Here is a 25,542-nt window from a genome sequence, read left to right on the forward strand (position 1 = left end):
GTGAAATCCTTTGTATTATCTGACATTCATAAAGTAATATATTCATAAATAGGACCATTGAATTTCCACCCATTTCTTCAATGAAAGCGCTATTTTGTCCCACATCCCTTCCATTTCCTACATTCCCACATTTGTTTTATTTGTGTAATTGTTCAATCCATTTTTTTTTGTTGAGGGAGAAAATATGCAACATTCAAAGTGGGAAGTTCCCATTGCCTTGGACATTTTTTTTCATCCTCCACCATAATCTTCAAGAATAGATTAGCTGGTTATAAATTCTTTGCTAGTTCTAGTTCTTTGCTTGGAATTAATTAATTACTGGAGCACTTTCTTTCATTGTAATGGTAACTCTTCCAAAGATAATGAATTCTCTTTCAAAACTTAAGGTTGTGAAAGAAACTAGATTATATATTCATTCGTTCTTTCATTTTATTCTTTCTTAGCTGTAATATGTTTTGAATGCTTGCAACATTTAAAATAGAATCTATAATAAAAAATGTTTACAAATTGCTTGTGTAATAAATAAATCAATAAAGGCACAATAACATGATCTTTGCACCTACCTTTCTAATCACTGTTATATTTTGATTTTTGGTTACAGTTTTTTGAAATAAATGTTTTAATTTTATTCTAAGTGATGGAAGATTACTGCAACCTGCTCAAGTGTGTGACATACTTAAGTCAGTTATAATGGTCATCTGCTTTATTATGATGCACTATGTGGATTATTCCATGATGTACCATCTAATTAGAGGACAATCTGTCATCAAACTCTACATCATCTATAATATGTTAGAGGTATGTAACATCTATAAAGTAAGATTTTCCAAGGTGGATGTTATGAGCTTTTACATGTAAAATTTGCATCTGTTACTTTTTAAAGGAATTTTAAAATTTCATAGAACTAAGTCATAGTCAAGTCAAGTCAATTTTTATTTGTATAGCACATTTAAAAACAACCCACGTTGACCAAAGTGCTGTACATCTGATTAGGTACTAAGGAAAAAAAATGAAACATACAGTAGCACGCAAACAGTTCACAGCGCCTCCTCAATGAGCCTCAAACGCTAGGGAGTAGAAATAGGTTTTGAGCCTGGACTTAAAGGAGTCGATGGAGGGGGCAGTTCTGATGGGGAGAGGGATGCTGTTCCACAGTCTAGGAGCTGCAACCGCAAAAGCGCGGTCACCCCTGAGCTTAAGCCTAGACCGCGGGATAGTGAGTAGCCCCAAGTCGGCCGACCTGAGGGACCTGGAGTTAGAGAGGTGGGTTAGAAGATTTTTGATGTAGGGGGGGGAATGTCCATTTAGGGCTTTATACGTGAATAGGAGGAGCTTGAAGTTGATTCTGTACCGTACAGGGAGCCAGTGGAGAGAGGCCAGAATCGGGGTGATGTGGTCCCTTTTACGGGTACCCGTCAGGAGTCTCGCTGCGGCGTTTTGGACCAGTTGCAGGCGGGACAGGGAAGATTGGCTGATCCCAGTGTATAGGGGGTTGCAGTAGTCTAGGCGGGAGGAAATGAAAGCGTGAATGATTTTTTCTGTGTCGTCGAATTGGAGGAAAGGTTTGATTTTAGCTATGGTTCGAAGTTGGAAGAAGCTGGCTTTTACCACAGCGTTGACTTGCTTATCAAATTTTAATGCAGAGTCAAATATCATGCCGAGGTTTTTGACATGCGGTTTGACTAGGCAGGATAGGCTTCCAAGACTGCCTTTTATCGATTTGATGGAGTCGGGGGGGGGGGGGGGGGGGCGAATAGGATGACCTCAGACTTGCTCTCATTTAATTGGAGGAAGTTCTGTGCCATCCAACATTTTATGTCCTCAAGGCAGTGTAAGAGGCTGTTTAAATTTGACTGGTTGTTGGGTTTCAGGGGGAGGTAAAGCTGAGTGTCATCGGCATAGCAGTGGAAAGAAATGCCGTGCCTTTGAATGATTTGGCCAAGGGGGAGCATGTATAGAGAGAAGAGAATGGGGCCTAGGATGGAGCCTTGTGGAACTCCGCAGGAGAGGCTAGCTGGAGCAGAGGAATAACTGCCTATGTTGATGGCGAAACTCCTATCTTTGAGGTACGAAACGAACCAGCTCAGGGCAGTGCCATCAATGCCAACCGCGTACCGGAGACGGTCAATAAGGATGGTGTGGTCCACTGTATCGAACGCTGCGCTGAGGTCGAGAAGGAGCAGGATTGCACAGTCGCCGGTGTCGATGGCGAGAAGCAGGTCGTTGTGTACCTTCAACAAGGCAGACTCTGTGCTGTGGTGGGCTCTGAAACCTGACTGGAAACTTTCCAGGATGGTGATTTGGTGCAGGTAGGGTACTAATTGGTTTAGAATTGCCTTTTCAAGGACTTTTGACAGGAATGGCAGTTTGGAAATGGGTCTGTAGTTGCTAGGCAAGGTGGGGTCTAGGTTAGGTTTTTTCAGTAGGGGCTGGACCACCGCGTGCTTGAAACTGGTTGGAACAGTGCCAGTGGCCAGAGAACTGTTGATAATAGAGAGGATGCTGGGACCGGCTATTGCAATGACATCCTTCAGAAGGGCAGTGGGGGCAGGATCAAGGGGGCAGGTTGCAGGTTTCATAGCGGAGACAAGCTTTGCAAGGGAGGATAGAGTGACGGGTTGGAAGCAGTCCAATTTAGATGAACAGACTAGTGAGACAGCTAGGTCACGGGTGGGAGGGGAAATGTTCATTCTAATGTTCTCAACTTTGTTGGTGAAAAATTTAGCGAATTCTTCGCACTTAGCAGGGGACCCAACTAAGCTGGTACTGGGGGAGGGACATATGACAGAGGTAATTGTGCTAAATAGGACCTTGGAGTTATGAGAGTTTTTGGAAATAAGGTCGGAGAAGTATTGTGCTCTAGCAGACTTTACTGCTTCCTGGTATTTGAGAAGATTGTTTCTCAGAATTTCGAAGAAAATTTGAAGCTTGTCACATTTCCACCTCCTTTCTGATTTTCTGCACTCCCTTCTGAGGGCTTTGGTGGTGTCATTGAGCCAAGGCCGACCTTTGGGCTTAGGCTTTTTCATTTTAAGGGGAGCGATAGAATCCAGGATGGAAGAGCAAGTGATATTAAATAAAGAGGCGAGATCCTCAGTGCTGAGATGGGGGGGAGAAGCCTCAATAGTGCAGATGTTGGGGGCAGCTGTGAGAGCCTCGGAGAATTTACTGGCAGTCAATGAATTTATGTCGCGGGAGTAGCGAACAGGGAGATGAGATTTTGCGGGAGATAAAGGCAGAGATGCGTCAAAAATGATAGCGCTGTGGTCCTACTAGGGTCATACAGTGTGGAAACAGTCCTTCGACCCAACTTCCCCACATCAACCAACATGTCCCATCTACACTAGTCCCACTTGCCTGCTTTTGGCCCATACCTATCCTATCCTATCCATGTACCTATCTAAATGTTCTTAAATGTTGCAATAATACCTGCCTCAACTACCTCCTCTGGCAGCTTGCACCATACACACACCACCTATTGTGTAAAATAAAGTTACCCCTCAGGTTCCCATTAAATCTTTCCGCCCTCACTTTAAACCTATATCCTCTGGTTCTCGATTTCCCCTACTCTAGGGGAAAGAAATAGTGCGTTTACCCAATCTATTCCTCTCGTGATTTTGTACACCCCTCATCCTCCTGCGCTCCAAGGAATAAAGTCCTAGCCTGCTCAACCTCCGTCCAGCTCAGTACCTCGAGTCCTGGCAACATCCTGGTAAATTCTCTCTGAACCCTTTCGAGCTTGACATCTTTCCTATAACATGGTGAGTAAAACTGAACAGTACACTAAATGTAGCTTCCATAACGTCTTATATAACTGTAACGTGACCTCCCAACTTGTGTACTCCATATTATGATTGTTGAAGGCCACTATGCTGAAAGTCTTCTTGATCCCCCCTATCCACCTAATGCAAGGAACTATGCACCTGCACTCCTAGATGCCTCTGCTTCACAACTCTCCAGAGCCCAACCATTCACTGTGTAGGTCCTGCCCAAAATGCAATACCTCACATTTCTCTATGAAATTCCATTAACATTTTTGAAGTCCACCCACCCAACCGATCAAGAAACCGTAATAATCCCTGACAATTATCCTCACTATCTTCAAAACCACTCTAGGTCTGTTGATTCCACTTTTTTCCTTTTTGGTCACTAACTTCAAATTGCCTTTCCTGAAATGAATGAGACACAGCATCCTTTTAAATAGGATCACCATTCTCAAATACTCAAAATAAAAATGTTGAATATTCTTTCATAAATAGTGGGCAAGTTATTTGGAAAGAATTTCAAATGTCAATGTAACTCATCATTTAGAAAGACAGTCAGAATAAACTTGTTAAACGGGAGGCGAGCCTTTCTAACAAGGTTGTATTTATTTGAGGAAGTAAACGAGTGTAGAATATTTGATATATTTGATATGGATATTAAAAATGTCCATACGGAGGCACAATAGAAATGATTTTCATTGCATCCCAACTCCAAGAAAAATCCTGGGATTAGCATATGTCAGTACATGGTCTTTAGAAACATAGAAAAAGAAAATAGGTGCAGGAGTAGGCCATTCGGCTCTTCGAGCTAGCACCGCCATTCAATACAATCATAGCTGATAATCCAACATCAGTACCCCGTTTCTGCTTTTTCCCCATATCCCTTGATTCCCTTAGCCCTAAGAGCTAAATCTAACTTTCTCTTGAAAACATCCAGTAATTTGGCCTCCACAGCCTTCTGTGGCAGAGAATTCTCCAGATTCACAACTCTCTGGGTGAAAATGTTTTTCCTCATCTCAGTCTTAAATGGCCTACCCATTATTCTTAAACTGTGACCCCGGTTCTGGACTTCCCCAACACCGGGAACATTTTTCCTGCATCTACCCTGTCCAATCCTCTAAGAATGTTATATGTTTCCATAAGATCCCCTCTCATCCTTCTAAATTCCAATGAATACAAGCCCAGTCGACCCATTCTTTCATCATATGTCAGTCCCGCCATCCCGGGAATTAACCTGGTGAACCTACCCTGTACTCCCTCAATAGCAATAATGTCCTTCCTCAAATTAGGAGACCAAAATTGCACACAATACTCCAGGTGCGGTCTCACCAGGGCCCTGTACAACTGCAGTAGGCTCTCCTTGCTCCTAAACTCAAATCCTTTCGCAATGAAGGCCAACATGCCAGTAGCTTTCTTCACTGCCTGTTGCACCTGCATGCTTACTTTCAATGACTGATGTACAAGCACACCCAGGTCTCGTTGCAGCCTTGCGGCACCCCGCCAGTCATTGCCTGCCATTCTGAAAAGGAGCCGTTAATTCCTACTCTTTGGTTCTGGTCTGCCAACCAGTTCTCTATCCATGTCAATACCCTACCCCCAATACTATGTGCTCTAATTTTGCACATCAGTCTCTTGTGTGGGACCTTGTCAAAGACGTTTTGAAAGTCCAGATACAGCACATCCACTGGCTCTCCCTTATGCATTCTACTTGTTATATCCTCAAAAAAATTAAAAAGATTAGTCAAGCATGATTTCCAATTCATAAATCCATGCTGACTTTGACCGATCCTGTCACTGCTTTCCAAATGCGCTGCTAAAACATCTTTAATAATCAACTCCAGCATCTTCCTCACTACCGATGTAAGGCTAACTGGTCTGTTATTCCCCATTTTCTCTCTCCCTCATTTATTAAAAAGTGGAGTTACATTGACTGCCCTCCAGTCCACAGGAACTGATCCAGAGTCGAGAGAACATTGGAAAATGATCACCAATGCATCTACGATTTCTAGGGCCGCCCCTTTGAGTACTCTGGGATGCAGACCATCAAACCCTGGGGATTTATCTGCCTTCAGTCCCAACAATTTACCGAACACCATTTTTTGACTAATGTGGATTCCCTTCGGTTCCTCCCTCCCACTAGATCCTCAGTCCCCTAATATTTCCGGGAGTCTTTGATCTATCAAGAGATACTGGTCTCGACCCGAAACGTCACCCATTCAGTCCTTCTCTCCAGAGATGCTGCATGTCCCACTGAGGTACTCCAGCTTTTTGTGTATCTTCAGTTTAAACCAGCATCTGCAGTTCCTTCTTACACGATACTGTGCAAGATCCTTCTTAACTTCAGCGGCTGACACAATAATCTCCACTTTATGTTTGCACTACAATGCAAACCGTGATACTAACCAAAGGTCTACAACTGAAGAAAATTTAGTGAAGACTGATGTTGAACAAGGAGAATCATTGTCACAACATTTGTATCAATCTTTCTTACTGCATCTCTCCTGCAGACTTTCTGTGGAGTTGATCTACAGATTAATGAAAACTGCAACCTGAGCTAACTACACTATGAAATCAAGATTACTGGAACCTCGGTAGTCGAGCTGGAGTATGCAGACAACACTTGCTTTTATGCATGTTTGAAGGCCAAGCTCCAGGGTTTGTGGACTAATTTGCTGAAGCATTTGAGAGGATGGGTCTTACATTCAACTTGTGTAAGGCATCTATCAATCTGTCCGTACTGTATCACCTACTCTCCAACAAAATAAACGTTCATGGTGAAGCTTGAAAAAACAGACCACTTCCCATATCTTGGAGCCATTGTTCCCAAAGGCAGGCTTTGCTGATGAAATTCTCCACTGCCAACAATGTACGAGCACAGTCTTTTTGAAAGAGGGTATTTGAAGATCAAGACCTCCAGTCCTGGCACAAAACACATTGTCTATCAGGCAGCAATGATTTTCCCTCCCCTATATGCTTTTGAGTGCTGGATACCAACAATAGGCATCACAAATCACTGGAAAAAATATTATCAATTCTGTCTCTGCAAAAATTTGCAAATTGTCTCACAGGATAAACAAATCAATGTAATTGTTCTCTTTCAGACTATCATTCCCAACACTGAAGCTCCAGTTTCACTCAGTCAGCCACTTCATTTGCTTGCCAGATACCAGAATTTCAAAATATTCACTTGATTCTGAGTTCTGTCATGGAGTCATAGAGTGATACAGTGTGGAAACAGGCCCTTCGGCCCAACTCGCCCACACCGCCAACAATGTCCCAGCTACACTAGTCCCACTTGCTTGCACTTGGTCCAAATCCCTCTAAACCTGTCCTACACATGTACCTGTCTAACTGTTTCTTAAACGATGGGATAGTCCTACCTCAACTACCTCCTCTGGCAGCTTGTCCATACACCCACCACTCTTTGTGTGAAAATGTTACCCCTTTGATTCCTATTAAATCTTTTCCCCTTCACCTTGAAACTATGTTCTCTGGTCCTCGATTCCCCTACTCTGGGCAAAAGACTGCATCTGCCCGAACTATTCCTCTCATGATTTTGTATACCTCTACAAGATCTCCCCTCATCCTCCTGCGCTCCATGGAATAGAGACCCAGCCTACTCAACCTCTCCCTATAGCTCACACCCTCTAGTCCTGGCAACATCCTTGTAATTTATTTCTGAACCCTTTCAAGCTTGATAATATATTTCCCATAACATGGTGCCCAGAATTGAACACAATATTCTAAATGCGGTCTCACCAACGTCTTATACAACTGTAACATGACCTCCCAACTTCTATACTCAATACTCTGACTGATGAAGGCCAAAGTACAAAAAGCCTTTTTGACCACCTTATCTACCTGCGACTCGACCTTCAAGGAACCATGCACCTGTACTGCTAGATCCCTCTGCTGTACAACGTACTACCCAGAGGCCTACCATTTACTATGTAGGTCCTGCCCTTGTTCGACGTCCCAAAATGCAACAACTCACACCTTTCTGTATTAAATTGAATCAACCATTCCTTCACCCACCTGGCCAATCGATCCAGATCCTGCTGCAATCTTTCACAACCATCTTCATTACCCCATTGGCCTTACCCCAGTTGAACATTTTAACACATGGGCCCTCTGTCCCTATCCATAAATAGCTTGCACCTAATCGAACTGTGGTCACTGGTCCCTCCACAACCACTTCATTAACTTGCCCTTCCCAATTTCCCAAAACTAGATCCAGTGTTGCCCTCTCACGTGTGGGGCCTTTACATACTGCTTGAGAAAACTCCTAACCCACTTTTGAGGAATTGCACCGCGTCTAAACCCTTCATGCTATGACTTTCCCTGTCTATATTAGGAAAGTGAAAACCCCCTACTACAACAACCTTATTTGACTTGCAGCTGTCTGCAATCTCCCGGCACATTTGTTCTTCTAATTTCCCATTCACTATTCAGGGGTCTGTAGTACACCCCCAACAAGGTGATCATCCCTTTCTTGTTCCTCAGTTCCACCCATGTAGCCTCACTAGACAAACCGTCCGTAATGTCACCTCTGAACACAGCTGTGACATCCCCCTTAACCAACAATGCAACCTCCCCTCTTCTTTTTCTCTCACCCCTGTCATGGAAGATTAAGAAGTGGACAGAGAAAAAGATTCAAGGATTTCTGCAAAGCTACCTTGGAAAAGGGCAATAAAGGCCATTTTTATACATTTTGGTTTCACCGTGTCGAAATTACAGCAGTGTTTATAAATAGTCATCCCCACTCCCCCCATTTCAGGGCACCATAATGTTTGGGACACAGCAATGTCATGCAAATGAAAGTAGTCATGTTTAGTATTTTGTTGCATAACCTGCTTGAAGTTTGTAATTCATGGACATCACCAGTTGCTGGGTGTCTTCACTGGTGATGCTCTGCCAGGTCTGTATTGCAGCCATCTTTAGCTAATGCTTGTATTGGGGGCTAGTTCCCTTCCGTTTTCTCTTCAGCATATAAAAAGCATGCTCAATTAGGTTCAGATCGGGTGATTGACGGCCACTCAAGAAGTGACCATTTTTTACCTTGGAAAAACTCCTTTGTTGCTTTTGCAGCATATTTGGGATCATTGTCTTGCTGTAGAATGAACTGCCGCCCAATGAGTTTTGAGCCATTTGTTTGAACCTGAGCAGATAGGATGTGTCTATACACTTCAGAATACATCATGCTACTACCATCAGCAGTTGTATCATCAATGAAGATAAGTGAGCCAGTACCTTCAGCAGCCATACATGCCCAGGCCATAACACCCCCACCACCGTGTTTCACAGATGAGGTGGTATGGTTTGGATCTTGGGCAGTTCCTTCTCTTCTCCATACTTTGCTCTTGCCATCACTCTGATATAAGTTAATGTTCGCCTCATCTGTCGACAAGACCTTTTTCCAGAACTGTGGTTGCTCTTTTAAGTACTTCTTGGCAAACTGTAACCTGGCCATCCTATTTTTGTGGCTAACCAGTGGTTTGCATCTTGCAGTGGAGCCTCTGTGTTTCATATCATATCATATATATACAGCCGGAAACAGGCCTTTTCGGCCCTCCAAGTCCGTGCCGCCCAGTGATCCCCGTACATTAACACTATCCTACACCCACTAGGGACAATTTTTACATTTACCCAGCCAATTAACCTACATACCTGTACGTCTTTGGAGTGTGGGAGGAAACCGAAGATCTCGGAGAAAACCCACGCAGGTCACGGGGAGAACGTACAAACTCCTTACAGTGCAGCACCCGTAGTCAGGATCGAACCTGAGTCTCCGGCGCTGCATTCGCTGTAAAGCAGCAACTCTACCGCTGCGCTACCGTGCCGCCCCGTACCGTACCGTTTCTGTTCATGAACTCTTCTGCGGACAGTGGTCATTGACAAATCCACACCTGACTCCTGAAGAGTGTTTCTGATATGTCGGACAGGTGTTTGGGGATTTTACTTTATTATAGAGAGAATTCGTCTGTCATCAGTTGTGGAGGTCTTCCTTGGCCTGCCAGTCCCTTTGTGATTAGTAAGCTCACCAGTGCTCTCTTTCTTCTTAATGATGTTCCAAGTAGTTGATTTTGGTAAGCTTAAGGTTTGGCTGATGTCTCTATAACAGTTTTATTCTTGTTTCTCAGTCTTATAATGACTTTTTTGACTTTCATTGGTACAACTTTGGTCCTCATGTTAATAAACAGCAATAAAAGTTTTCAACGTTGATGGAAAGACTGGAGGAAAGACAAGGTTTTTCCTTAGCTCTCTTATACCTGCATTAAGGAGGCAATTAAAATACCTGAGTAATTACAAACACCTGTGAAGCCATGTGTCCCAAACATTATGGTGCCCTGAAATGGGGGGATTGTGTATAAATACAGCTGCAATTTCTACATGGTGAGACTAAAATGTATAAAAATAGCCTTTAATAAAATCTGACAATGTGCACTTTAACTACAAGTGATTTTTTTTTCTCTTACAAATATCAAATTGTGGCGTACAGAGGCAAATAAATAAATTATGGGTCTTTGTCCCAAACATTATGGAGGCCACTGTCCAAGATGGTATTCAGAACCTTGAAACCATGTAACAGGAGCTCAAAAACCCTGCATAAATGAGGGAAGGAGCACACCTTTTCATAAATTACTTGCCCACTAAGACATCATCCACCTCCTGTTCCATCTGGGAAAGAGTTTGCTTTTTCCACATTGGCCTCATTAGCCACCTCCGAATACAAAAAATGAGTGGAAGAGTGCTGCCTTTTATTCTGAGCCTCAGACAATTACATCTTTGATGTAATCAATCTGGATTTTATCAAGGTTTGTTCCACTTGACAGATCGATTAGCAAAGTAAATGAGATCCAAAGGGAGGTAGCAAATTAGATCCAAAATTAGTCCAATGAAAAAAGACAGGGTAGTAATGGATGGGCATTTTAATAACTGGAAGGCTGTATGCAGTGGAGTTCTTCATATATATATCACTGATCTGAAATTAAAGTAAGTATTCTGATAATGGTTTACAGAAACTAGTGTACTTTTTTATTGTTTATCCTTGAATTTGTATATTTAATCGTGGCTGTTACACATTGTCCCTTGTATTTATCCTTCACTTAAAAATATCTTTCTCTAGGATATCTCCTAATAACAAGAATGTATTGAGTGGCCTTTAGTCATTTAAATATATCCCATTGCTGCTTTACGGCTTGATTTTTCAGCCATTTAACATTGTGTAAGTACCATTTCATTGTTTCAAAATCTATTAATACCCAGTTCACTTTCTTATTTTTATTCACCATTGTTACAAAATAGCAGTTCTGTGACAACGTGTAATATCTATTTTTGTAATGGGTATGCGTGACTGAAGAACGAGCAATTAAGTATACAGTAGTCTGATTTTTTTCACAGGTAGCAGATCGTCTCTTCTCTTCCTTTGGTCAAGATATCTTGGATGCACTGTATTGGACAGCCACAGAACCTAAAAAGAAAAAACGAGCTCATATTGGGGTGATACCTCACTTTTTCATGGCGGTGCTTTATGTTTGTATCCTTTGAAATAGGTTTGTTAAAAGATCTGAATTTTTCACACTTTAATCAATTGTGGGTATTCAAAATTTGGTGGAAAGTTTTACTGACGTTTTGAATGCAATCAATATATTTCTGCACAAATCAGAATTATTAGTTAAGAATATTGTTATTCTTTTGTGTGCATGTCAAATAATTGTGCTGTGAAATTATTTATTAATTGGTTTTATTGAGAATGCGGCACCGTGGCACAGCAGTAAAGTTGCTGCCATACAGCGCCAGAGACCCAAGTTTGATCCTGACTATGGGTGCTGTCCGTACAGAGTTTGTACATTTTCACTATGACCGCGTGGAATTTCTCCAGGAGTTCCAGTTTCCTCACACATTCCAAAGATACACAGGTTTGTAGATTAATTGGCTTTCATAAATTGGAAATTGTCCCTCGTGTGTAGGATAGTGCTAGTATTAGAGCGTATTCACTGGACGGCACGGAATAAGTGGGCCGAAGGGGCTGTTTCCCTGCTGTGTGTCTAAAGTCTAAAGAGAAGACTATGAGGGAATAATAAGTCGTTTTGAAGTACAATGTCTTCAAGTGACCAAGTGTTGTGTCAAGAGTTTTTAATTGTCATATGTACCAAAATGGAACAATAATATTCTTACTTTCAGCAGCATTACATGTGTAAACACAGTACTCACAACGTAATAATAATATAACTTGTAACATAATAAAACAAACAAAAAAAGATCAATGAAAAGACATATTATTAATGGAAAACCAAACAAAAGCCCAAAGTCTGTAGTGCAATTGAGATCATTTATAATTCAAACTGTGGTATGGTGGTTTTTGTGAAGAAACTATTCTTGAATCTGGAGGTCACTGTTTTCAGACTCCTCTGCCTTCTCAATGGCAGAAATGATTTGAGAGAGTGGCCAGAGTGGTGTGAGTCCATGATAATATTGGATGCCTTTTTGAGGCAGTGCCTTCTATAGATCCCCTGTAGCAGTAACGCATGAAAAATCATATCCCTTTGATATTTTATACTGGTTGGAATTTTACAATTTGTCAAAATAAATCGTACTGGATGGCCTATTAAAACATAAAATGAAAATGTGATCCCTTGAATATATTTTGGTGTCAGTTTCTTGAATCTTTTATTATAGTTGTAATTTCAACAATTAGTTATTTGCACAAGCAATAAAATATTTAGCTGGTTAGATTTATAGACTTTTCTTTATTTATGTTCTCTCCTTAACAAATTTAATGTAGTCCTGCATACAATTTTGGTCATGGTGCAAGCAACAACATTGAATGTTGCTTTCAATTCCCACAACAAATCATTACTTACCATCATGATGTCAAATAATGTGAGTATTTTAATGGTTTTAATACACACCTTAATAGCAATGTAGTATTCTATCAATATTGTAGTTTTTGTTGTAAATGAAAAAAACAACTATATTTTAAGAATAGATTAAATATAGATTTCACTTTTATAACTTCAATAAACCTGTTTTATTGAAGTTATAAAAGTGAAATGTATATTTGTTGCAATCACTGAATCATGGAATGATAAAGCACAGAAGGAAGTAGTCAGTCCCTTGTGTCTAAATTGGGTCTTTTAAGCTGTCAAATTAATCAAACTAATTGCTCTTCCACAATGTCTTGTAAAGTTTCTATCTTTACATGTTATCAGTTCTTCTTTGAACAAGCTATTAAATCTGCATTCTTTTCAGGTAGATCAATCTAATCCCAATAGTTCACAGATTCATGTTACCTCTACTTTTTCACTTGCTTTCGAGCTGTTGCTTCTGGTTGCTTCTTTCCTTCACCAATTTATACCTACCTGTCATCCTTTCTCTGACTACTTTCTCATGTTTTTAATTTTTGAAATTATTTTTAATTCCATTGGCACATTGGAAAATGTTTACAATATCATCACTTTCTACTTGCAATAAATGTAACCTCTGCTGAGTTCTAATTTATGCTTATATAAAATGTGGCAGATTCTGGTTCTGGTTAGATTGTTGCAATTAGTTTTGATTTTCAGCCTTTTAAAATCTTTATTTTTTGACTCTTTACTAATTTTAAAATACTAGATAGTCCCCCAAATTCATTCAAAAGTAGTGAGCTAATGTTTTTATATATATTAAGCTATCATGTTTCAAAACTGACTTTAAACTTTGTTCTTGAACAGTTTGTAGAAATAAAAGGAAGTGTTTTCAAGAAGTTTGAGAAGAATAATCTGTTTCAGATGTCCAATAGCGGTACGTATAGCTCCATTGATTTAGATTGCTGTTTAAGAAAATAAGCTCAGCATTTAAAAATTTTGTACAGCTGTTTCTGGAAAGCTATTTCTCAAACCTGCTTTAAATTGGGAATGTAGAATCTCCAATTTGCGTGCATTTGTGAAGTATTGCCTGAAATATGTTCAAAATTGTTCTGAATCGCTTGCATTTTATCTTATGATGAAATTACTATACATAATCATAAATCCTTAAAACTTCTGAAAAATAGGGAATTAAGTAGTGTCAATTTAAGTGTTTATTCCCTTTCCATTGATGTTTTCTTGATGCATTTGAAAATGACAGTGTAGTCCAATATTATCAGTACTGCTGAAAATGGATTTGTGGCCTAAAATAAGCATAAGATAAAAATAAGATTCTGATTATTTGTGTTTCTCCCTCCACTGAGGCTGCCTGAATTAGAGCATCTCCAATACTTTTATTTTGGATTATCAGCATTTGCAGTTTTCCATTTTAAATCTTAAAGAGAATGTTTAGTCTTCCATCTTTTGGGGACACTGGCTGGCTACATTGAATGTTCAACCAAATTTCTCGGATTTCAGTGGGTATTTAACATAAAAACAGAAATTGCCCCAAATATTCTGTAGGTAGAGAAACAGAATTAAGTAACAGGTTGAAAACCCTTCGTCAGAACTGGGAAAGAGCCCAACAATGGCACAAAAGACTGCAGATATTCCCACCTGGAGCAAAAGGCAAACAGCTGGAGGAACTCAGCAGGTCAGGCATCATCTGTGGAGGTAAATGGATAAATGATGTTTCAGGTCAAACCCCTGCATTGGCACTGAGTGTAGAGGGGAGATGGCCAGTATAAAGGGAGGAGTGAGCTATTGGCTAGCAAGTAATAGAGGAACTAAGTGAGGAGGGGCATGATGGGCAGATGGAACCAGGTGGGGAACGGGAATTGGCAGTGATGGGTAATGGGTAGAGAAAGATTTTTAAAAAGAGGTAAAGACATTGGCTGGAAAGTGTTAAACGGAGAGACCAGAAGCTGCAGATGATAAGCAAGAAAGATGATGTGGAGTGGAAAAGGGAGGGGTGATAGTAGGATGGAACGAGTTTGGGAAGGAGAATTAAAATGGTTGGCAGAGGGTAGGGGTGAGGTTCAACAATATGCGTGGGGATTGGGGGGGGGGGGGGGGAGAAAAAAAACTTTGGTTTCCTTTCCATCCATTCCAGTTCTACAAAAGAATGTTTGACCTGAAATGTTAACTCTATTTCTCTCCCCACAGATGCTCTCTGACCTGAGGAGTATTTTCACCATTTTCTGTTTATATTTAACCCCTGATCTTTTATGTTGATTCAGCTAAGTCTACCTGCATTGTGCTAGTGTAATAGATAGAACTCCACCACATGATTGCTATGCTCAACTTAATTTTAGTGTACAATTGGTCAAGCTGTGTTGATTTTGAAAATTGAGGGAAAATAGGTAATAAATGGGTCAGACAGCTTCTGTGGAGGGAATGGGCAAGCAGGGTTTGGGTTGAGACCATTTTTCAGACGGTTGAAAAGGAGGAAGTAAGTTGGAAAAGAGTAGTGGGGATGGGACAAAGCCTGGCAAGTGATAGATGGATAGAGATGAGAGTGGTGGGTGGAATTGGCAGATGGGGTAGAACAGGTGGTAAAGGCTTGAGGGAAAAAGGAGAAAACAAGTATCAGATAAGAAAAGAAGAAAAAGAGTTAACATTTAAAGCTGGAGGGAGGGATAAGGGTGGAAGGAGACAGGGCAAGGGGAAAGGAGGATGAAAGGTAAATGCGGAACTCTGGGATGGGAGTTGAATGTACAAAGGAGCGGAAAGAAGCATGGTGATTGAGGTAGTGGTAGATGGGAGGAGAAATATGTGTGTACAGGAATTGGGGGGGGGGGGGCAGAGAAAAGAAGGACGAGGGATTTGAAGAAATTGGAGAATTCAATGGTCATACCTTTTGGCTTGTAATTTACCCAAGCAGTGCTGGGCTTCCAGTTTGTGGGTGGCCTCACTCTGGTAATGGAAGAAGTCAAGAGCAGAAAGGTTGGTATGGGAAGAAAGTTAAAATAGTTAGCAAATAGGGAGCTCCAGCAAGCCTTGTCAGACAGAACGCAAGTGTTTGGCGAAATGGTCGCCTAATCTTCGTTTGATCTCGCCGATGTACACGGGGCCACATCGGGAGCACCAAATCCAGTAAACCAGATGGGAAGAGGTGCGCATGAACCTCTATCTCACCTGGATGGACTGCTGAAGTCCTTGGATGAAAGTGGGAGAGGAGATGTAGGGACAGGTGTTACATAATCTGCGTCTGCATGGGTACGTACCTGGGGATGGGGCAGGTTGGGTGGAAAAGGATAATGAACCAAAGAGTTGTGGGGAGATTGGACCTTACAAAAAGCAGAAAGGATTGTATAGTTGAAAATGTTACTGGTGGTGGGAGCTGGTGGAAATGTGGGATTGCAACGTGCTGTTTGCTGGGATGGGGTCAAAGAAAGAAGAAGGGCATAGGGCATGTGCCTTAGATGACGATTATGGGGGAAGAGAAGATGTGGATCAAGGGGTTTGTGCCTTGGGTTTGAGAATGGAGGAGAAAGAGGGATTGTGTAAGTCTACATTGTAACAGTTTCCATGCAGTGAAACTGATAGGTACTCAATTACTTGCATGATTCCAGACATAAAAATGTATTTATTTTTTCAATTTGGTGACTGTGGTAAATCTATATTCTTTTCAATCATGTGGAGTTTTAACCTTACCAGTAAAGAGATAGGAAAAGCCATGGTGACATGCAGGATAGATTGTCCATGTGAAATCTTGTGTGTTTCTTTTAATAATTTCCCTCACATTGTGATTTCATTTTGAAGGTACATTAAATATTTAGTTACGTTACCTTTGAAAAAAGTCTAACCTTGGATAAAATCATCAGTACAAAATAGAAAAATACAGAAAATAAATTTTCAGACATTTTTTACCATGACGAATAATGTGGAAAAAATCTGTTTGCAGATATAAGGGAGAGATTCAATAACTACGTACTTCTGCTGATTGTTTGTTTGAGGAACATGGAACAATTTTCATGGAACCCAGGTAATGGAGTGCATGTGAGTTTTTCTTAATTAGTTTATTTTTGAGGGGTCCACTTGGATGACGAGCATGTTTATTGTCAACAGTAAAAATTACATGAATCTACCGTATAGGAATTCAGTGATGCAGCACTGGCAAATTTTCCAGACCATTGGATGTTATGTTATCAATAAGCCGACGCATTTTTAAGTCACTTTTTAAAAGGATGTTACACAGTAACGTTTCAGTGAGCCAGTTAAGTTTCAAGGGACTGCATGGAAGGGAACCAGATGTGTTTCATGAGAAAGCAGCCAAAGAACCAGGTGAATTTAAAGGGAGTGCTGGAACTGGACGGAGTCCCAGTGAGTGGATAGGAAGAGTGGATCCACCATCCTAGTGAATGGACAGGGAACACTGGAATTTGGGCTCTGGTGAGTTAATATGAACACAAGAATCAGATGGCCTCAGTAAGTTGGAAGGGAGCACAGAAATTGATGTCCTGGTGAGCAGAAAGTGCAAACATCACCTGGTGATCCAGATGTTCAGTCATTGGGATTTCTAAATGGCCAGTTCGGGGATTATCCGAGTGTCACTGCATTTGTTTTGTAGAATTACACATCCATTAATTCCATTAACATTTGATTGCAATTTGAATTGTTTAATTTATTTTCAGTAATTCTTTTTAGTGCAAACATTTGCAAAGTAGATTAAAGTGTAATAACATTTAGAATAAAATAATGTCTCTATCCTTCACTATAATCTAAAATGCTTGCTTGTTTAGACCATATTATAATGTATATGAATTTGTATATTTATTGAAAAGTGTGAACACACATTTTAATTTTGAAATAAATAATCTAAAAAAATGTCATTATTTTCTTTATAGATCATCTCTGGGTGTTGTTTCCAGATGTTTGTATGGTAATTGCATCAGAAATGGCTGTGGATGTGGTTAAACATGCTTTTATTACAAAATTCAATGATATTACAGCTGATGTGAGTATACTAATAATCAATAATTGTGTAAAAGAGAATTTGCATTTTGTTGTGACTTTTTAAATCCATTAACATTTCCAACACATATCATCACTAATATATTATCTTTTACCATTGCATCCAATTTCTGACATAGAGAATAATAATAATAATAATAATAATAAACATTTATTTTATATAGCGCATTTCCAAATGCTCAAAGGTGCTTTACAATACAGTCAAAACATAAAAACAAACAAACTGACAAACTGAAGTCCTGCAAATGAACATTGAATTAATAAACAGTTGATCTGTTTCGGGTTGTTTGGAAGATACCACAAAAAACTATTGATGCTATAACTTGTGTGTAGCATTGTGTCAGTTCGGTTAACTTCCTTTGTAAAATATTGTAAACTATTTTGCTAATTTGGTGGGGCATACAAATCTTCATAGAGTTTACATGCCAACATGTCCCAGCTACATTAGTCCCAACTGCCTGTGTTTGGTCCATATCCCTCCAAACCTGTCCTATCCATGAATCCATCACTGCTTCTTAAACGTAGGATAGTCCCATCCTCAACTACCTCCTCTGGCAGCTTGTTCCATGCACCCACCACTCGTTGTGTGAAAACATTATCCTTCAGATTCCTATTAAATCTTTTCCCCTGATCACTCCTCGTCCTCCTGTGCTCCAGTGAATAGAGTCCCAGCCTACTCAAACTCTCCTTATAGCTCAGACCCTCTATGCCTGGCAACATCCGTGTAAATCTTCTCTGTACCTTTTCCAGCCTGACAACATCTTTCCTATAACATGGTGCCCAGAACTGAACACAATACTCTATATGCGGTCTCACCAACATCTGATACAACTGCAACATGACCTCCCAACTTTTATACTCAATACTCTGACTGATGAAGACCAATGTACCAAAAGCCTTTTTGACCACCTTATCTACCTGCGACTCGACCTTCAAGGAACCGTGCTGACAATAGACAATAGGTGCAGGAGGAGGCCATTTGGTCCTTCGGGCCAGCATCGCCATTCAATGTGATCATGGCTGATCATTCTCAATCAGTACCCCGTTCCTGCCTTCTCCCCATACCCCCTGACTCTGCTATCCTTAAGAGCTCTATCTAGCTCTCTCTTGAATGCATTCAGAGAATTTGCCTCCACTGCCTCCTGAGGCAGAGAATGCTGCACCTGCACTCCTAGATCCCTCTGCTCTACAACTCTCCCTAGTGCCTTACCATTCACTGTGTAGGTCCTGCCCATGTTAGACTTCCCAAAATGCAACACCTCACATTTTCTGTATTAAATTCCATCAACCATTCCTCAGCCCACCTGGCCAATTGGTCAAGATCCTACTGCAATTTTTCACAACCATCTTCACTATCTTCATCTTCAATACCTAGTCCTTGACTCAAACACATGTGAGTTGAAATATATTCAATGATAGGTAATATTTCCTTTATCATGTTTCAGCCTAATCCTTAAGAATACGTATTATGATGCACATGTGGTATTTAATCAATACACCATTCGTGTGGCTCCTCATTACCAGATCACCACTGAATTATTGTTAAGCTTCATTAAATTTGAAATGTATTAACTTCGATTTGGCTGGGTTTTGACACCAATTTTGCATGAAGCTGATAATATTTACCTACATAAGGACTGCCAATTTAAGGTCTCTAGTACAAATGTTCTTGCTGGCTGTGCTCCATGTAAGAATTTTCCCAGTTGTGTTCCTGGAATCCAAATGGAAAGTTGAAGATAAAGCTTGATATAATTTCCAAGCATTTTATTTGAACCTGTTTATGGATCCTGTGGCAGTTTAGAGTGCTGCAGGGTTCAGGGGCCCTTTCCATTCAATTGTATGTTTGCGAAAGGAAAAGCAAGAATACCATTTTAGTATTCTAATTGTTTGCATTTGTTTTAATGTTTTAATTATTCAAACTATTTCTTGGTGCTTTACAGAAATTTTATTTTCACTTAGCTATAAACTAAAACTCTTGTTTGTTTGCTTGTTCCTGAACTACAGCCAAAACAGTAAACAATAGCGCGACAATTTTCGGCCCACCTTACTCACCATCGTCCCGTGGTCCTATGGAAGAAGTTTCATTGAAATCGGTGTTATATTTTTTAAGTTATTCACATTTTAAAGTTTAAAAACACCACGCATGCGCAGTTGGGGCTCCGTTGATCTGGTACTTACATACGATAGCTGCCACATCCGCGTGTGCGCAGAACAAACGCGTCCGGGCCTGCGCAATTGGGGCCCGTTGAGCAGGGCTTGGCCACCTGTCTCTTGGGGGCAGGAGAGCCAGGCCTGGTGCCGGGGGAAGCAGCCGCAGCTTGGGCCTGGGCCTGGACGTGTTCAGGTAACCACGAGCCTGAGGTGGGCCAAGGGGAAAGGCGGCAGCAGCAGCAATGGCGGTGAGGCCGGGCGTTGATGGAGGCCTGGGCCTGGCGCTGGGCCTGCCTTCGGCTCCCCGTTCCCCCTCCTCTCTCCGGCCGGCTCAGCGTCAAAAATCAAGCGTCAAAAATGTTTAATTGCTATTTGTACCAACACCATAACAATGACATTCTTACTAGTTGTAAGTGTCTACTGATGTAGTGGCCCGTTTTCGAATAATTAACAACAGCCATAGATTCGGACTTTAAACTCATTACTATATTGTTCTTCTACACTAAGGCCCTTGAGTTGTACTGCCATTGTCCAATTTTTACTTGTCCTTTTTCCTACCACAGAAAATTGATCAACAAGTTTAAAGCATAGGGAATTAGGGATAAAATATTGGTGTGGATTTAGAACCGTTCACAAGCAGAAAGCTAAGATTAGGATTAATGCATCTTTGTCAGGTTGGTAGGTTGTAACTAGCACAGCAAATTGTGCATGGGGCCCTAGATATTTATAATCTATTTAAGTGATTTGGCTGCAGTGATCAAATCAGTCCTTATTGAGCCAGGAAATGGTGAGTTAATATGAGTGTGGCAGCATGTTCTGGTCCATCTAATGAATTCAAGATGGGTTTTGATAACATGAGTAAAACACAAAGTGCTGGTGTAATTTAGCAGGTCAGGCAGCGTGTCTGGAGGACATGGATAGGCAGTATTTCGGATCAGGACCCTTCTTCAGACTCTGATATCATTTTAGATAGAAGAAAAATGCTCGAGTAACTCAGCGGTTCAGGCAGCATCTCTGGAGAAAAAGGTTAGGTGACGTTTTGGGTCGAGACTTCTTCAGACTGAAAGTAAGAGGGGGGATGTCTGGGTGTCTGACAGGGTTCTAGGAACTCTGCTAAAATGTCTGCATCTTTTTCCATTACATAGGTATACAGTGAGTATAGAGCCAGCCTTGCATTTGACTTGGTTAGCAGCCGTCAAAAAAATGTAAGTACTGAAATGCACATTCTTGTTTATTAATTTTTTATGTTTATAGTGTTTTCGATTAAATATAGCCTACGATAAAATACATCAGATGATGACTTTGCCACACAATGCCTCTTTATTAATCACAATTAGTTCAAACAACTCGAAAAGATTTACTGCATACTTTCAAACAAGACATATTAACTCTTCAGTTTTACAACTTCCAAAATATATTGCCTGCATTTAAGTAGGACCCGCTGTAGATGAATCTGATCAGGGTTCAACTTGGCAAGTTCTTCTGAGTAGTTGGTCACCAGCCTCACTGCTGTTAGCCCATCTGTGAAGGACTTTTTTATCGATTTCTTCACATACCTCCTGGATATTTGTTCTGTCTCTTTCAAATTCCTGTCGAAACTGTTCCACAAGCCTTTTAGCCACCTGGTTAGCAATTATCATTATATCTGTGTAAGCTGTACAATATGCCAGACTATTCCTTTCACAAGATGTCAATTTTCACAAAATCGCCATTTGCATGGATGGGTGACGTTTTTGGGTTGGTACCCTTCTTCAGATGGACTGTGGTTGGGGTAAAGGGGGGGAGCAGGGGGCAGAAAGCTGAAAGAGAGGACAGGGCAGGAAAAAGTCTGACGAGTGATAGGTGGATAGAGGTGAAGGGGGTTTTGATAGGCTGATGGTTGAACAAAGGCCAGGGATGAATAGGCAAAAGGTGTGAGATATGGAAGGAAGAGGTGTGAAATGTGAAGCCAGAGAAAGAAATGTAGGTGGAAGTCGAGGGGAGAAATAGGTACACGTGGATTTAGGGTAGAGAGGAGACGTGGATGAGGGATCCATCTATGACGTATGTTTCCCCCCTCACCCGTGTCTCCTACGTATCCCATAGTTTTGCTCTTGCTCCCCCTCACCCTAGATGGAACAAGAGTTCCCCTGATCCTCGCCTCTCAACTCACCAGACTCTGCATCCAACACATAATTCTCAAACATTTTCGCTACCTTCACTGTGATCCGACCACCAGTTACATCTTCCCATCCCATCCATTTCTGCCTTCTAAAGAGACCTCTCCCTCTGCAACTCCTTGGTTCACTCATCCCTTTCCACCCAAACCATGCCCTCCCAGGTACTTTCCCTGGCAACCGCAGGAGACACCACACCTGTCCCTTCACTTCCTCCCTCATATCCATCCAGGTACCCCAGGAGTCCTTCCCAGTGAAGGAGGTTCACATGTACCACCTCTATTCTCATCTACTGCACTAGGTGTTCCCAATGTGGACTCCTTTACATCGGCGAGACCAAGCGTAGACTCGTCGACCATTTCACCGAACACTAACACTCAGTCTGCCAAGGTTCTACTAGATCTCCGAATTGCTAACTATTTTAACTCATCTCCCATTCCCATACTGACCTTTTCTGTCTTGGGCTGCCTCCATTGACAGAGTGAGGCACAAGCTAATTGGAGGAACAGCACCTCATACTCCACTTAGGTAGCTTACAACCTAACTAACATTATATTCTCCAATTTTAGGTAATCAACCTTCTAACCCTCCTACTCCACTCCCTCCCACCCCCTCCATTTTTCCCTGTGCCCTACCTGGATGCGCACCCATTTCTCCCATATTCCTTTTTCTGGCTTCACATTCGTACCTTTTCTATCCTCATCTCACACTTTTTTTTATCTCTAGCATTAGTCCAACTATCTGCTTCGTCAGAAACCTCACTCGCCTGCATCCACCTATCACTAGTCCTGCCCCTTTTCTCTTCCAGCTTTCTTCCCCACCACCACAATCAGTGTCTGATGAAGGCTCCCGACCCAAAACATCATCTATCCATGTTCTCCACAGATGCTGCTTGGCCCACTGACTTACTCCTGCATTCTGTGTCGTTTTTTGTAAGCCAGCATCTACAGTTCCTTGTTTCTCTCTGTGTCGCCATTTGCAAATTTTGTTTCAAGGTTTCAAGATCAGTTTATTGTCACATGTACCAATTAAGGTACAGTGAAGTTCAAATTGTTTGCCAGATAATTCACAGTGGGATGTAAAGGTATCACAGCTATATTCTTATGTTGATACTGACCAGGTGTTGATGTACATCATCTTCCTTCCCATCATTGTGCTTGGTTCCTAGCATCCCAACTTTTATACTCAATACTCTGACTGATGAAGGCCAATGTACCAAAAGCCTTTGTGACCACCTTATCTACCTGCGACTCAACCTTCAAGGAACCATGCACCTGCACTCCTAGAACCGTCTGCTCTATAACACTCCTAGAGCCCTACCATTCACTGTGTAGGTCCTGCCCATGTTAGACTTCCCAAAATGCAATACCTCACATTTCTCTGTATTAAATTCCATCAACCATTTCTCAGCCCACCTGGCCAATTGATCAAGATCCTGCTGCAATTTTTCACAACCATCTTCACTATCTTCATCTTCAATACCTAGTCCTTGAAACAAACACGTGAGTTGAAATATATTCAATGAAAGATAATATTTCCATTATCATGTTTCAGCCTAATCCTTAAGAATATGTCTTATGATGCACATGATTTCTTTCAGGTGCTTCGGTTTCCTCCCACATCCCAAAGTCATGCTGGTTATTAGATAATTTGTCACTGTAAATGGGTCATACTTTATGTAGATAAGTAGCAGAACCTGAGGGGTGTTGACGGGAATGTCAGAGGATAAAATTGAATTTGTGTTAAAAAATTAGTGTAAATTGGTGTTTAATGGTCAGCATAGACTTGGAAGGCCAGCTGACCAGTTTTTGTAGTGTATGTTTCTATATATCAATAGCTCTATGAATGCTGCACCAAATCATGAGGCAATTCCTGCTCACTAATCAGACAACTGACATGAAAATCCTTTTAAATGTTTATCCATTACTTAAGGTTGGTTTGATAGAGAACAATTTATATTACAGGCATATACAGATTATAGTGATACTGTATCAAGAAGAATGGGATTTATACCACTACCTTTAGCAGTTCTGGTAAGTTAAAATAAATACAACATGTTGGTCATTTGAAAAGTTGAAATATTCTCATTTTATAAGGCTATAATTACAGTTAGATGTGCAATAGATTTGTAATGACTGAATACGGACAGAATTTGGACAGAATAATGCTCAACATAAATTTGAAATGTCTGGTAAGTAGAAAATCGAAAGCCCGCAAAGGCAGTTTTAGACCGATGGAATCTAGACATAACAAAATCCGGTATATGTTTTTCAGTGGTGGTGAAGTTGAGGAAGTACCAGTAATATAGGCATTATTGAAGGATAGAGTTTCCATGGTCCTCACCATTCTTAATGATCGGCAGGAATCTGATGCTTGTTGATCCCTGAACATAGAAAGGTACAGCAGAAGAACGGGCTCTTCCGCCCACAATGTATGTGCCGAGCATGATGCCAAGACCATTATATATCTAGCGGCACATAATCCATATCCCTCTGTTCCCTGCAGTCCACATACCTATCCGAAAGTCTCTTAAATGCTACTATTTTATCTGCATCAACCAGCCACCCCCGCAGCACATTCAAGACACTCACTATCCTTTGTAAAAAATAAGGTGCCCTACACATCTCCTGTATACTTTGCCCCTCTCACCTTAAACCTCTGCCTACTAGTATTTGATTTTTTCCATCCTGGGAAAAAGATCTGACTGCCTCTCATTATTTTATATACTTCTATCAGGTCTCCCTGCAATCTCTGGCGTTCCAGAGAAAATAATCCAAGTCTGTCTGACCTCTCCCTATAGCTAATACACCCTAATCCAGGCATAATTTTGGTAAACCTCCTCTGCACCCTTTCCAAAGCCTCCACATCCTTCCTGTAACGGCACGACCAGAATACTCCAAATGTGGCCGAACCAAAGTTTTATAAAACTGCATCATGACTTCCTGACTCTTATACTCAGTGCCCTGACCTATGAAAGAAAGCATACCATATGTCTTCTTTACCATCCTGTCTGCCTGTTTTGCCACTTTCAGGGAGTTATGGACTTGGACCCTAAGATCCCTCTGTTTGTCAAAGTTGAACTGAGATGAAAAGATACCAAGGTTAATGCCAACAACCTGCCCAAGTGCCAGGAGTGTAGCCTGTTCAAAGATGCTGAATTTATTTTGCAGGACACAGACGATGATTTTTGTTGTCAGTGATGATTTCAGTGAACAGATTGGGATTTATCCATAATTTGTTATTTTACAGAATATCTGGCAGCAGCACAGTGATGGAAAACTAAAATTGGTCCCACGTCGCAAATACATTAATTTGACTTTAGCCTTTGATTAATGTTACCAAAGGGCAGAATCTGGATGGAAAGGGAGGTGTTGAAGGATAGACCATTTGAAGCAAACCATTGCTAAAGATGAGCTGTGACTGCACAGCGGGATGGATGATGGGGAGGATCTTTGGCCCACCAAATGAAAAATTGGAGACATTTTGACATGGACAGCATGTATTGTTACACTAATGCCACAGCTATAATGGATACCATCCCATCCATGTCATCTTTGTACCAGGAGTGAAAGTTGTATTTGGGAGCTTTAGAGAAATATGCTCTGGGAG

The 25,542-nt window shown here is 41.1% G+C and overlaps 1 protein-coding gene across 1 annotated transcript in view; it reads left to right on the top strand.

The window, feature by feature from the left end:
* Positions 1–25,542, top strand: part of LOC144599714 (transmembrane anterior posterior transformation protein 1-like) — a 65,548-nt gene that overhangs the window by 14,591 nt on the left and 25,415 nt on the right. The window contains exons 4-11 of the mRNA XM_078410971.1: positions 636–798; positions 11,166–11,301; positions 12,550–12,647; positions 13,478–13,547; positions 16,557–16,637; positions 17,500–17,609; positions 20,923–20,982; positions 23,898–23,966. Coding sequence (XP_078267097.1) covers positions 636–798; positions 11,166–11,301; positions 12,550–12,647; positions 13,478–13,547; positions 16,557–16,637; positions 17,500–17,609; positions 20,923–20,982; positions 23,898–23,966 — 787 coding nt within the window. The remainder of the gene's footprint in view (positions 1–635; positions 799–11,165; positions 11,302–12,549; positions 12,648–13,477; positions 13,548–16,556; positions 16,638–17,499; positions 17,610–20,922; positions 20,983–23,897; positions 23,967–25,542) is intronic.

This window comes from Rhinoraja longicauda, chromosome 1, assembly GCF_053455715.1.
Source record: "Rhinoraja longicauda isolate Sanriku21f chromosome 1, sRhiLon1.1, whole genome shotgun sequence".
Taxonomy (NCBI): domain Eukaryota; kingdom Metazoa; phylum Chordata; class Chondrichthyes; order Rajiformes; family Arhynchobatidae; genus Rhinoraja; species Rhinoraja longicauda.